General features: G+C 40.2%; 2 protein-coding genes across 3 annotated transcripts in view; one reads left to right on the top strand and one right to left on the bottom strand.

The window, feature by feature from the left end:
• Positions 1-4524: 4524 nt before the first annotated feature.
• drc12 (dynein regulatory complex subunit 12 homolog) lies at positions 4525-13830 on the bottom strand. 2 transcript variants are annotated; one of them, XM_074642004.1, is made up of 7 exons: positions 13688-13830; positions 9059-9127; positions 7940-8059; positions 7613-7705; positions 7367-7497; positions 4931-5089; positions 4525-4773 (listed from the first exon to the last, which is right to left on the bottom strand). In XM_074642004.1, the coding sequence occupies exons 1-6, from the start codon at positions 13785-13787 to the stop codon at positions 4961-4963; spliced, it is 642 nt and encodes a 213-aa protein (XP_074498105.1). In that variant the 5' UTR covers positions 13788-13830; the 3' UTR covers positions 4525-4773; positions 4931-4960. The 2 variants fall into 2 exon arrangements, with proteins under 2 accessions (XP_074498105.1, XP_074498104.1); XM_074642003.1 differs by lacking the exon at positions 13688-13830 and adding an exon at positions 9221-9706.
• The window catches only part of cbl (Cbl proto-oncogene, E3 ubiquitin protein ligase), a 39714-nt gene continuing 35131 nt past the window's right edge, over positions 10735-15317 (top strand). Inside the window, exon 1 of the mRNA XM_074642001.1 lies at positions 10735-11555. Coding sequence (XP_074498102.1) covers positions 11409-11555 — 147 coding nt within the window. The 5' untranslated portion in view covers positions 10735-11408. The remainder of the gene's footprint in view (positions 11556-15317) is intronic.

Here is a 15317-nt window from a genome sequence, read left to right as displayed (position 1 = left end):
TTGTATGGGTTTCTAGCTGAGTACACATGACGATTGTTGAGTGAACCAGAATAAGGAGCTCACGCATCTACCTCTCGTTTATCTCCCATAACTGAATTAACGTCTGCACACTTGTGAATTTGTTCAACAGCTGAGAATGTGTGTGGGTGGGAAGGCAAACCGAGTCTAATGAGTTTAACAACTCACTCGTGCTACATCTGCTCACCTGTAGTTCATCTAGCACTGGGATTTTCAGTGGATATTTATCTCTGCCCAGGATAGTGAGTGAACACACACCACAACCTGCATCTGATTTACAGTTTAAAGGTGCTCAGCCACTAGATGTCGCATTCTCCCTCCCCCGATCCAGTGCATTCACTTCACAACAAGTCGTTGCCACACTTATCGTCAATCTCAGCCATTTATCTGTTTTTTTCCACACTGACGACCCAGAGATATCACGTGAGACCAACGTCGTTTTACTATTGACTCACAAGCCTTGGTAGAAGTGGGAACCAAACGTCAGATATCTTTCACAGAGAGAAACAAAACATTAATTTTTTTAAATGATTTATTCACAATGGTAATCATTTTTTTCAGGAAAAGCCATACTTTTATTCTCAGTTTTCTAAGGTATGAGGGGTGAAAGTAACAAAAATGAATTGATAAAAATGGAAGCGATGAAAATGGATGTAAATTGAAAAATGGAGTGATAAATTATCAAGTGATTAGATTTATTTAAAGCCGATTTGAATAAAGCAGTTGTGATAAGATGAAAAACAGAGCCATGTTTCATCATTTTCACCATATTACATTCATCATTCACAACAATAAATTGCCATTTATCATTTCAGGAAAGTAGCAAGTAGAAGAAGTAACAAAGAATAATTGAAAAAAAAGGGAAGGGATGAATTAATAATGGAAGTGATGAAAATGTATGTGAATTGAAAAATAGTGATAAATTGTCAATTGATTTGATAAATTTGAAACATTTGACAATTTATCACTCTATTTTTCAATTTGCATACATTTTCATCACTTCCATTATTAATTCATAAGCATTTCCATCACACATCTCTTTTCTTCGATTATATTTAGTTACTTCCACCCTTGAGGCCACTTTCCTTAAATGATAAATGGTAATTTTGTATTGTGAATGAAATGATGAAAAAATGAATGTTTTAGTCAAATTGGCTATAAATTAATCCTATAACTTGATAATGTATTACTCCATTTTTCATTTCATATCCATTTTCATCACCTCCATTTGTATCAATTATTTTTTGTTATTTCCACCCCTCATACTAAAGGCTCTGTGGATGTATTGTTTTTTTTGTTTTTTAATATTTGTCTACATAAAAATATTATCAATAAGACCTTTAATCCAGGCTTCCTCACAGTGTTCCCACTACAGCATCAGAGATGACAAGTTCCTTCAGTGCGTCACCGACCTGCACATCACAGTGCATATCCTCAGCACACCCGCCCACATAACTCTTACAAGAGTGACAAACGCACGTCAACACTCACCGCCACCTGTATGTCAGGTTTATTTCATCGCCCTCACGCTTTTCAGTCTGCCTCTGGTGCTCCAGGTCCATAAATTCAGTGCATCTCTCTGCCCACCGCTGCCTCGCTGCTGTTGGATTTATGGAACTCATGATGAGCATTGAGTGCCTGCAGAGGTGTGTGGAAATCTACTTCACTCCTCAAGCTCACCCAGTTGAAGCACATAGCAATACCAATTTCCTTTTAGTTGATTATGATTCTACAAGGATTTAGGAATTATAGTGTACTGAGTCTGATGCATTTGGCCACGCTAGCAGCTCACATCCCATATATACTTGAAGAATGTCTTCCTTATCAGCACATTGCATGTAAATCAATGTTTTTTTTTGGCATTTTGCTCATAAAAACATATATATATTTTAAGCCTCACAGTTCAGCTGTAGGAAGCCAAAACATGAAACCTGGAATATTTACATTTTTTAGAATATTTTGTGTCTGTAACTCTGCATTCAGTATGATTTATTGTTGAATCTATTCATCACATTTCTGCTGCATCCATTTGTCAAACTGTTTTTTTCTCCTCTCCTCTCCTCCTCTTCCTCCCAGATTTCCCAAGGTTAACAGCATTCATGTATACATCCGCCCCATAACAGCCACATAATGAGCTCTGGATCTAAGGATGCCAATCGGAAGAAATCACAGACTATTCAGTGGAAACTAACTAATTCACAGCGAGACAGGTGCACATTTTTAAGTGAGAGCTGTCCTATTGATTTGCTGGCAATTAATTGCAAAAGGCTTGTTGCTGTTGTGTGCTCAAAGAAAAGGTATTCAGAGAGCAGGAGCTCTCTCCAAGGTGAGACGCTGTCAAGGCTGTTATACAGCCTTTTGTTCACTGGCAGTTGTTTTTGAACATATTGACCAAAACATCTTGGCATTGTTTGTCTTTCAGAGAAATAAAATGGAGCTTCATTTATTTCGTGTTTGGTTCCCTCACTATTTATTCCTGCCTTGATCGATGGCCCACAGATGGGGAAGCATTGATTACCTCGTTTTTTGTGTCTGTATGCGTGCATGTGTATTTGTATGTGATCTCTCTAAAGCACTTCTTGCCTCCATGGGAAATCACAGTGTGGGCATCTTGATTCATCAGCTGGAGGCCGTTTCATTGTATTTACCAAAAAAGCTGAACAGACAGCCAAGTCAAATTCCAGTGGAAATGCGGCTGCCAGCCCTCATTGTCAGGTATTCGTCAGAAAAATTAAAGCAGACAGCTTTTATTGTGGAAATCGATCACTTGTCTTGGGTACCGCGTGGGATACCGCACAGAACCACATGAAGTCGTCACAAAACTCAGCTCGGTTGAATGTTGGTATGAAAAGACTTTTATGACCCTGAATTGAAGTGTCCATAGAAATCAGTCATTTTCCATAACGGCTCCACTTTTATATAAAGCATCACCTGTCTTAAATACACCGACGACAGCAGACAAATATTACCAGGGTTCAAATCAGAAGCAGTTTATTCATCACCATGGACACTGTTTTGATGGTGCACATGATTAATGAATAGTTGGTAAACCTGTAGAAAAAGGGTATATGCACCTTATGTATTTACTAACTACAAGGAATGAAAAGTGCATACCTAAGTGCATTTTTTCAAGTATTTCATGTTACTTTAAACTTGTACTTCACTGCCTTTCAAAGGGGAATATTCTACTTGTTCTTTTGCTACATTTATTAACAGCAATAGTTAGCCTTATTTTCTGATTCATATTTAACATAAAAACATAAATTCATAAACTGAATTGTTACAAGCTTAAACCAGTCGTTCCTTTTGGCTTGTGACCCCTTACAAAAGAGCTTTGTTTAGTTTGGGCCCCTTGTCATGTTTCAGATGTCTATGAGCTGTTAGCAGTTCCACCAAAGACAATTTGGGCCTAAAACAGTTATTTAAAATACCTGTCTAAGTATATAAAGTTGTTAAAACTAGCTCCACCTCAACCAGCTACAACCGTAAAATGTTATCAGTATCAACAATCTAATATTGTAATATATAATATATCAGTCATAGGGCCATTTACCTGCAGAATGTGTACTTTTACCTTTGATACTTAAAACACATTTGGCTGGTAATACTGCTGTACTTAGATTTTGAATGCAGGACTTGCTGTATTGATACTTGTACAGTACTTACTGAGTACTTCTCCCACCACTGACTACCATATGGTAATTTTATAGAAACGTTTCCATAAGGGGAATATTACTATAAGACACACTGCTAATAAATATTTTTTTTTGTTCTGTGTCCCCCCACTAACAGGTACATTATGCTTATCTCATTCTGAGAACTGGGCCGATTGCAGTCAACCCCATTAAACCCTAAACAAACAGAAAGACGTACCCTCCGAGGGCAACAACTCCTTGTGGTTTGAAGGAGAAAATATTGGTTTTCAGATGAAGGCCTCTCGAGTTCCTGAGTTAATTGGTCGTTAGAGCACAGAATTATCTTCATCCCCGAGTAAATGATTCATTACCTCACAGATGAGAGGCTAAAAAAACTGCAATGGGCCACGAACGAGACGCACAAATGACAGCCTTGGAAGTAAAATCTGTTTATCTCGCTCCCCACGGGAGAAGTCAGGTTTTATCGACGCTGGGCAGCGATGTCATATTTCTTGCATCATTAACTGTTGTTTTGCCTTTCTCTTGTTATTGCCTGTTAGTCTACCTCACACTCAACTTTACTTTTTATATTTTGTCTTTCTCGTGATTTCTGTTTTGTCGTAGCTGTGAATGAAAATACTGCAGTCTGGTAGTACTACAGTTTAGCAGAGCAGTCTCTTACATCTCTGTGGTTCATGTGGCCAGTTTCACCTCTCTTGCCGGTTACCATATTTGACCTCTGGTCCACTGACGCATAAAACACAGCCTGAGAGAACTGTATCTACATTGCTACCTGTTGTCAGATCATGGTAGTCTTTATGTAAGTACAGTACAGTGTACTCACACCCAGTATCAATCATTTCATACCACGTTAGTGTAGCCGTCACATGCTTTAATTTGACAATGACATCTTGTCCCAAAAATCACAAAGCATACCATGTATTTACACATATGAAATAGTCTAAAACGTCTACGATACTCTGGTCACCATGTCCCCAGACAGTAAACAGTCATTTGCTACATCTAGTGGTCATTACACAACATTACAGACCCCACATGATGAGCTACTGAATACATGCATAGATAACTCAGTCTATTTTGTACTCTGATGGTAAAATATTATATAATAAGAACATCCATCCGTGTGTTAGGCATACCAAATTGCGAGTTGCAAATTGGTGCTGTCGCGGACGTCACTTTCAATTGAGCCAAACAGATGCAACAGTCTGATCAAACAGAACTGAGTTGTAGATACAACATTAAACAAACGTGTCTTGCCGAGAAGAGCAGCTGCTTTCATTTTCCTTTTAGATGTGCAGCGCGTTCAGGCCAGATTCGGAGAGCAGTTCCTTGTAATTTTGATGAAGGGTTGTGCTCTTGTGCTCCCATCCCTGTCGAGCCACAGACAGCCGGGAAGTCAGGCCGTCTAGAGTCTCCTGCAGAAAATATTAGTTTTTAAAAAAAAATAAATGCAAGCTAAAATTCTCCCTTTAAATCACCCAGTTGTCTAACCTGATATCTGTCCCCTCTTAACCACCTTTAACTCTGATGAGTTTTAGGAGCGAAGCTGAAGGAGATGAGGCGTAATTAGATTCTTTGTCATAGTGGGAAGGAGAGAAATAATGATAATTGCATATTAAAATCCTAGTTCTGTAATCACGGGCTGAGCCCTCTAACAGGGCTCCAGGCTGGACCACTTATCTTTGAAGATCTGCGTACTGGAAATCTGCAATCTGCAATTGGGTTGTACCTATGAAAGGTCAATACCACATTCCTCATCCGTTACATTTTAATAGAAGATTCTGCTACAGTATTGTCCCTGTTTGAAGTATCATACCTATAGGTTAGCATAACATTGTATGACATTATTGTGGATATTATAAACTTGAGCGCTTGTGCGTGTTGCTTGAAACAGCTCTCCAACCGAGGACTAAGGAAGTATGGCCCTTAAACCAACCACAAAACACTATCCTGTGCTTCATTGTGGATCATCTATATCATTTTACTGATTTCTCAGTTGTGCTGGCCAGATAGCTTCTCACATCTCACTGAAAACAAAACAGCTGGTGTGCATCAAGGTTAATCTGCAGATTGATAACTGCTCTCAGACTGGTCTGCCAATTTAGACCAAGTCATCTGCTCGACATATGCAATGCAGCAGACACAAAATAACACCTAACTACATTAAAGCAACAGTGGGTAGTATTGGAGCAAAGATGATCAAAAAAAGTTATTTTTATAAAACCGTCACTATATCCTGACAGTAGTACATGAGACAGGTAATCTAAAAAAGATCATGTGCCTCTGTGTCCTCTGGTGTCTTCCGGTGCTCCTAATGGCATCTGCAAGATTTCACAGACCGGAGAAAAACAACCAATCGGAGCTGATCTGGAGCCTTGCCGTCTTTGAGCAGCTGTCAATCACTCGTGAACTCCGATCAAACGGTCAAACTAGGCAGAGCTGATCAAATATGAATCAATATTCTGTTACCGTAATGCCTGTTTCTCGCCTCAAATGTTTTCAGAATCATCTTGTAGTGTTCTGTTTAGCTGTAAAATGAGAATGTTTGTGACCGGAGCACACTTTCTCATTTTAAAGCTAAACAGTACACTACAAGATGATTCTGAAAACATTTGAGGTGAGAAGTAGGCATTAACGTAACATTCATATACTGTGCATACATTAACATTCTGCCCATTGCAGGTTTAAGTCACTGTAAAAAAGTGAGAATGTGGACAATGCTGCTCTTTTAGGGACAGCCCCATATGGGTGCAAGAGGTTCATCCTGACCGGCTTGGCTACATACCTGCACATACAGGTTTACAGATCACGGGGCCTCAAATATGTCTGGTTAACCCTACAGAGACCTATTAGTGGCTGCCTGTTCAGAGCTTTCTTTAAATCAGTTTGTATTATCTTGTGTTCAAGTTTCAAGTTTCAAGTTTATTTGTCATATGCATTACAGTGTACAGTGAAATGCAATGAAATGCATTTTACCCTGGCTCTCTCTCAGCCCTTAAAATCTATAAATAGTACACTTGATAAATACTACAATAAAAAAGAAAATTCCTGAGAATAAAATTATAAAAAACAACCTAAACACATCCATAAAACAATGCACAGCTTTGCATTCTTTTAGTGCTACTGTTCAGTAATCTGACCGCCTGAGGGTAAAAACTGTCTCTGAGGCGAGAGGTCCGAGCTCTAATGCTCTGTAGGCGCTTCCCTGAAGGGAGATAAGAGAAAAGAGTATATGCTGGATGACTTGTGTCCTGCATGATACGATGATGATGAAGTGCTTTCCTCCTGCAGCGAGTTGTGTAAATGTCCTGTAACTGTGGTAATGGTGATCCAATAATTTTAAATGCTGTTTTCACTGTCCTCAGGAGTTTGTGGTCATATGATGTAATGTTGCCAAACCAAACCAGTATGCATCCAGTTAAGATGCTTTCTATTGTGGACCGGTAGAAGTTGATGAGGGTTTTTGTGGACATACCATGTTTCTTTAATCGCCTCAAAAAATAAAGTCTCTGTTGTTCCCTTTTTATGACACAACTGATGTGCAGGGACCAGGAGAGGGAGTCAGAAATATGGATGCCTAGGAACTTGAAGCTGTTGACAATTTCGACAGGAGTGTTATTTATATCAACAGGTGATTGAACAGTTTTAAATCTCCTGAAGTCTATTATAAGCTCCTTAGTGTTGCTACTCACATGCAGGATCTTCTCATAGTCTGTTTCCATGTTGTCCAGCTTGTGTTGGAGGTCAGCTATGGTGGCGTCCTTCTCCCGTTCCACCTGCTCACGCTCTCTTTTCTCTTTCCTCAGTTCCTGCTGACACAGCACTAAGGTAGACAAATGCATACAGGCATGTCATCGCCATCACTTTTCATTTGGGAACTAAATCCTATTGTCTTCATTCATTGAAGTATAGATGTTAAAAATGAAATGTATTCATACCAAGCTCTTCCTTCAGCTGGCTGACCTCCTCGTCCATCCTCTTCACCTTGTTTGTCAGCTCCGTCTGCATGGTTTTGTACTGGCGACTGAGGTCTAGAAGAACATTCATGTGGAAGATGTCAGACTTAGCTTCCATTGCTGATTCACTGTGTAAGGCTAATGCAGCAATCAGCTTAGGCACCCAGCTAATTAGGCTCTTTGTTCCCCAAGAATTACCCTAACCTTGGCAAACACGCCCCTTGTCCTCACTCCCAGAGGGATCCACAATTTATCTCAGGTTATTAAAAGAGAGGCTAATTGTTGATTCATGCCCTGTCTGTACCGTACCAGAGTTGACGTCCCTGTGGTCTTGTCTCTCGTGCTGCAGCTTCTGCTCCGTGTCTCTTACGCGTCTCCTCAGGTCAATTCTATCAGACTGGACCTTTAGTACAGACTCACACTGGAAGGCTGTGGTAATCACACAAACACATGCATCAATGAAAGTACACACCAGGGGTAGATATTTTTTTCTTAAGGAGAAAGCAATAACCATTTGTAAAAAAAATACTCCAATTACAGTTCTGTTGTCAATATTGTACTATGGTGAACTAAAACCTTATTAGTGCTTAAGTATCCAATTATGCTTTAACATTTAACAATTTAACACATTTAACAAACGTGTATGCACTTTACTGTTGTAGCTGGGCTTATTTAGTTATTTAGATAATAGTGTGATCTGTATCAATGCATTTATTTTTGTAACTGATGTACATTTTGTACAAAAAAGTGCATTTCCCTGGAGTAGAAATACATAGAAAGGAGCATTAAATAGAAATATTCAAGTACGGTACAAGTACCTCATGCTGAAGCACATTACTTGAGTAAATGCATTTACCGCCACATAGATACAGTGTAAAAACTTAATCTGAAAAGTAAATAATAATCACACTCTCAGATGAATTTAGTTCAGAAAAGAAATTTTTTTCCCTTTTTAAAATGTGCTTAGTTGAGTCTCAGTATGTGGCTGACCACTAAACTAAGTAAATGTACTAATATTGTTTTTGGTACTTGGTTTCACAGCACATACTGACAGACAGTATAAAGAAATGGAACATGGTAGTGTTGTAATGATAAGTCAATTATTTAATCAACAGAGTTGTTTGCTTGTCTGTTTTATATCATTGTAAATTCAATATCTTTGAGTTTTGGGCTCTATGAAATTGTAAAGTGCATTTTTCTTTGCCATTTTCTAACATCAAAAACACCAAATGATTCTTCCATTAATGTAAAATTAATCAACAAATCAATCAATAATGAAAATAATCATTAGCCCTAGAACATGGTACATCAGACATACTGTGTAAGACATAATAAAGTATGGATTCGTGCTCTTACAGTACACATGAATAACAAATATATGTGACTAAACATATAGCTTATACATTAAATAAAGCAACTGCTGCTCACCGATGTGATCCTGCAGGATGGCTACATCCAGAGTACTGCGCCTATACTTTGCTTCCAAGTCACTTTCATCTGCAACAAAACAATAATAGTTGTAAAGAAAAAATTCACCATGTTGCATCACATGGAGCCAACAAAAAATGTAATCGTCTCATGAAAGTTTACTTTTTTCTGGATTCTTCTTTGTGGTCTTTTTAGTTTTTTTCTTTGGAGGCATGTTTGCTTGCTGTGAGGCTGCCTGCCTGCTCAGACCTTTGAGGCACATACACTAACTACATACAGGGATGAGTCTTTGTTGCTGGGCACTGGTTGCTGAGTGCGTTGCCATGGCACCAACTGTCCAGCTTGATTGATAGTTGATTGACTTTAATAACAGCCAATCACAACTGGACCACTGCCTTTTGAGCTCATGCACACAGGGCCGTGTAATTGGATCCTTTACTTTTTAGTGAGACATGTCAAAGCGTCCTTTGTTGTCAGGGGCGACCAAGGCTCAAGCTGGGGGAATTCAGGCCTGCATTAGTGATGTGTGGGTCGCGAACGAGTTGGCTCTTTGAGCCAGCTCTTTTAAGTGAACGATAAGAGCCGGCTCCCGTCCGAGAGCTGTTTTTTTTAATTTTTATTATTAATTCAAGGCAGAATGATAGGACAATTTTCTCCGCGCCACGGGCACTCCATGCACTGACTGTGACTGAATGTTGTGTTAATGACGTCCGTGCGACCAATCAGGTGATGACAGACAAGGGTGCGCGGCGCACTGATGGTCTGCAGGTACTGAGGAAGCCCCCAGGAAGTGCTCCGGTCGACGATCTGGACTTTTGTAGCGGCCAAACGGCGGTATTGCAACTTCCGTGTCAGTCATGTGATGCACTGGGCCCAAAAATACTTTTTCCCATAGACTTACATTGACATCTATAACTCGTCAATGAGCAACTCTCATAAGAATGACCGGGGCCCCGCCTCCAACGCTGTATCCAGTTCTTTTAATACATCCATGGTACAGAGCAGGAGGGAGAGGAGGAGAGAAAGAGAGTGCGGTGCGCGAATAGCAGACAAGATGAGTGACAGTCGGAAACAAAGCATCATGTAAAATTACGGTATTCTGGAAATTATAAGGTTTAGTATAATTATATTGAATAATTTAAGTGATATATGTGCACACATACTAATCAAAGGTCAAAACAGTGCTAAATTTGGCTGAACTATAATAATAATAATAATAATAATAAATTGTAACTATATAGCGCCTTTCAGAAACCCAAGGACGCTTTACAAAGGGGGCACACAAAATCATACTAATAAATAACACAGAGGAGAAACTATTGCTAAGTAATTAAAAGAGTGATGTGTAGGAAGAGTCCGCTGAGATCATAGGCCTTGATGAACAGGTGGTGTTTGAGGTGTTTTTTAAAAGTGTCCAGGGATGAAGCATTTCTTCTTTCATGAGGAAGAGAGTTCCAGAGGGCGAAAAGGCAGAAGTGGTAAAAATGAAGAGCCGTTTGGGCAGCCGAAAGAGACGGCTCTTCTTGCTTCTTGGTGAGCTGAGCCAAATGATCTGGCTCACTAAAAAGAGCCGGAATTCCCATCACTACTAGCCTGCATCCCTTTAACCTATTTATGAATGCTGTACAGGCAGAGAGGCGCGCTCCCGACTACATTCACTCTCCTCGTGGACGCGCACAGGGAAGAAGGCGTGGAAGGGGAACAAACGGAAGTAAAGAGGACGAACAGGAAAGAAAAGGGCCGCACATACATACACGTCACGGGGGGAGAACACAGAGAAAAACACTGGGAAATGTTTAATAACCCCACATCTATTTATTCACCCCCGTTCAAGTGAAGCTTTCGGTGGTTTTTAAAGCGTAACCGAGAGCTCTCTGTCGTCAGCCCGCAGAGGAGGAAGAGGAAGAGGAGGAGGAAGGCTGACACTGTCACACACAGCCACTGAACTTCCCGTCAAGACACACACAGCACAGCACAGGAGAAAAGAGCTGCTGCTGCTGAAGACAAGAAAAAAGGGGAACGACATCAAGAGAGAGAGACTACACAAGACTTCTGGACACAGAGACACGGTGTCCCCCAGCAGAGACAGGTCTCCTGCAGAGAGAGACAGCTAGCTGCAGCACAGAGGAGCCACATTTATCTGATGCTAGGTTGACTGATGGGAGTCTTTATCCGATAGATAGTCATCCCTCCCTCCCTGCCTCGGACCCTGGCTCGGATTCGCCACTCGGGGGGTGCCGGATCACCATCTCCCCGGTCCAGCTAGGTCCAGGCGGTTCGGTTCCTGACTGACCCCCCTAACCCTCCTCTCCTCTGCCGCTCTGGCCGACCCTAGTAACCGAGCCCCAACATGGCAGGCAACCTGAAGAAAGGCGGGGGTCTCATCGGCATGATGAAGGATGCCTTCCAGCCTCACAACCACCACCTCCACTCCCACCACCAGCCCGGGGCCGTGGACAAGAAGACGGTGGAGAAATGCTGGAAACAAATGGACAAGGTTGGTAACTAGCTAGGGATGCTAGCTAACAGCAGCTAACTAGCTCATCATAAGCTAATCTGGCAGCTCTGGTGTTGCTAACGTTGAGTTAGCTATAGTCAGCTGAGATGGGTAGCTAACGTTAGCTAACCTTTAAACTGTTGGATTGTAAAAGACAAATACTTTAAAAGCAGCTTGAAGAACAAGGGTTTCTTTAACAAATCGTGTTAAAGCTAGTGCCACTAATCTGGTAACTAAACTAGTTGTCAGTAGCTAGCTTTGTTTGAGTGCTATGGTAAACCTTTAAGCATTAACACATAAGAAAGAGTGGTTGTGAAGCCTTGCTGTACTGGAGTTTAATTGTTTGTTTGTCTCGCCAACCATAGTAAAAGGCAAATACTTTAAGGACAGAACAAGGGTTTCTTTAACACATCTGTTTGCTAGTGCTGTGCCACTAATCTGGTAACTAAGCTCGTTGTCATACCATGGCAACAACTAGCTGTGTTTGAGTGCTATGGTGTATTGTTGTAAACCTTTAAGCATTAGTACAGAAGAAAGAGTGGGTGTAAAGAAAGGTTGGTTTCAAGCTGCTTTTAAAGTCTTTTACAATCCAACAGTTTAAAGGTTAGCAAATGAGCTAAGTTAAACTCTACAGTATGGCTTTACACTCTTTCTTATGTGTTAATGCTTAAAGGTTTACTTTACACCATAGCACTCAAACAAAGCAAGTTGTGCCAACTACCTACCAGATTAGTGGCACAGCACTAGCTTTAACAAGATGTGTTAAAAGAAACCCTTGTTCTGTCTGTGGGCTAAGGTCGATTTCAAGCTGCTTTTAATGTATTTTACTCTGGTTGGCGAGACAAACAAACAGTTTAAAGGTTAGAAAATGAGCTAAATTAAACTCTACAGTATGGCTTTACACCCACTCTTTCTTATGTGTTAATGCTTAAAGGTTTACAACAATACACCATAGCACTCAAACAAAGCTAGTTGTTGCCACGGTGTGACAACTGGCTTAGTTACCAGATTAGTGGCACAGCACTAGCAAACAAGATGTGTTAAAGAAACCCTTGGTCTGTGTGTGGGTTTCAAGCTGCTTTTAAAGTATTTTGTCTTTTACAAAGAGTGGGTGTAAAGCCAAACTGTACTGGAGTTTAATTTAGCTAATTTGCTAACCTTTAAACTGTTGGTTTGTAAAAGACAAATACTTTAAAAGCAGCTTGAAATCAACGTTCAGCCCACAGACTAGAACAAGGGTTTCTTTAACACATCTTGCTAACCTTTAAACTGTTGGATTGTAAAAGACAAAATACTTTAAAAGCAGCTTGAATTCAACGTTTAGCCCACAGACTAGAACAAAGGTTTATTTTTTATCACATCTTGTTAAAGCTAGTGCTGTGCCACTAATCTGGTAACTAAACTAGTTGTCATGAATTTAATTTAGCTAATTTGTGACTGATATTACTGCCGGCAACAGCAACAGTTCTCCAGTACATTGTTGCTGAGAATGTCTACAGTCAACTTGTCTGTAAGCCCTTTGAAATTAACACAAAGACACAAAGAAATGTGTCCATTTAACTAGGCCAATTATTCTCTTTCACAGGGGAGACTCATTTCACAGCTTCACTTCTCGGAAAAAATGTCTGTAGCAGTTTGACCCCCAGTTTCCTGTGAGATTCACACAGCAATATTATAGAGAATAGGAAGACAAGACACTCTTTTGTGTGTCTCCTCTTCCTCTTTGAGGCCTTAGTGTAGAGAGCTCTGACGTTAAGAGACCAAGTCCTTTTTACAAAGCTATTATTAAGAAACCACATTCCAGTTTATTTTGCTCCACTGTGGTAGATTGTCAGGCTGGACTGTTCTCCACAGTTGTACCTAACACAAATAAGAAAACAGAAGTAAATGCTGCAACCCCCATTCTTTCTTTTATTTTCGTTCTCAGTGAATGTTCCCTCTTCTAGAAAGTTTTTGTGTCTGTCTGCAGTCCAGACAAGATGACTGGACGGCTGACCTTACACCACTTAAACCACCTGCACAGTCAGGTTAGCCTTTGCCGTTTACAGTATGGGAATAATTTACCATCTGACATCTGACTCAGTAGAAGAGTTGAGCGCAGCACCAGCAAGGTGAAAAAAAGAGTAGCTTACCTTTTGAAAACACCAAAAGTATTTTTACTACACCAGATAGTTTAAAATAGCAACGGAAATATTGTTCAGCGCGGTCTAAAGGAAAACCACAGCCCAGCATTTACTGTAGAACAGCACCTGCAGAATAATAATGCAGTTGTTCTCGTAAAACCCCTCCTGCACAGGACTAAGTTAATTTTTATCGAAAGCACAAGGCTAATTTCCCTTTTCAGAGAAGGTGTTCAGCATAACAAACCTCATTTATTGAATCCTTGTGTTTACGCTTTTGAATCAGGCTAAACACTAAATTTGTGATGCCCTGATCAAAGGTGTGTTGATAGTTTAGTTACCTGCATAAAGTTTAAGCTTAAGATTAAACTTTAAAGCATTAAAAGTTGAACCATTAGGTGTTGCCTTACTGTCTCTGCTGTTGCATTGCTGCATGCTTCAGGCTAATTGGCTATTCATCAATGAAAACCTCAAGCTGAATGTTGAAACCACCAGCCATACTAGGAAATATTGGCAAAGTTCGTTTAACCAGACATTACATTTTAATCAAGGATAACATGGATATAATGATGTCAATTTTGTGCTGTAGTACAGCTCCGTGTCATATCAGTCACAGTGTCTGGTAGACAAAAGTAACATTGATTCATTCATATGTTTTTGTGTCTTTTGTTATTAAACAAGTGTAGTAAGACAGCGACCACTGCTGTGTCTAAAACATCGGTTCAATCCATGGGGTTAGGCTTTTTTGAGAGGACTTTCAGACTTTCTTGTAAAAACATTATCTGTATTGTGAAATCCAAAATTTGGGGAGAATTAACAAATAGTCCTTTCTCATTGCTAGACAGAGGGCAAAATATGTTTTCCAGAAACAGTCTCTGCGCTCTACAGAAACAAGGAAACAGAAAATGGCCTGTTTACAGCTAAAGTCTAACAAACATTAAACGAGGGCCAACTATCCCTCACGCTGGTTAACCTTTAAACGACTTGAACTTGATCTACAGTACAAAATACACCAGGTCTATGTCTGGTGAAGTGCCAGCCAGGAGAGACTGAGACAGGGAGACAGGGAGAGAAAAAGATGAGTGGAATGCAGTTTAGCTTGGAGGGAGTCAACATTTCACTTCAAGACAGTAGTCTTGATTGACATTGACGTGTACAAGAGCACTCGGATATTGTGGCCTTGTATGTGTGCATGCACGTGTGTTTGGCTGAGTTATGGGTACGGGTATTTGCGTGATAGATGATAATGTTAGTGGTGTAACCTTGGCAACAGTCTTATCTGGTCACAGATATAACCAGCGTAGAACTCCTGCGTTTGGAAGCCTGGAGAAGGGTTAAAGAAATGAGGGCACAGTGTGGGTAATGATACTGAAGGCATATTAGCTTTCAGTTCAGTTGGCCGTGTTGTCAAATCACTCAGATATCAACCACAAGCGAATTATACACAGAATATACAAAAAAATGTATAGTGTGCTACATACCGTTCACTTGAAGTTCTCTTTAAGCTCTGCTTTCTCCTTCAGTTGCATCTCAGTTTGGTAATTGAAATGGTTTAAATAGATGAAATCATCAGGGCTTTGCTAGTTTTATCTGTTCAGTCTAATGCTGAATGTAATATGGATAATCCCCATGACTAATCTGA

Source organism: Sebastes fasciatus, chromosome 7, assembly GCF_043250625.1.
Source record: "Sebastes fasciatus isolate fSebFas1 chromosome 7, fSebFas1.pri, whole genome shotgun sequence".
Lineage (NCBI taxonomy): Eukaryota > Metazoa > Chordata > Actinopteri > Perciformes > Sebastidae > Sebastes > Sebastes fasciatus.
This window is presented reverse-complemented; position numbering and strand designations above follow the sequence as displayed.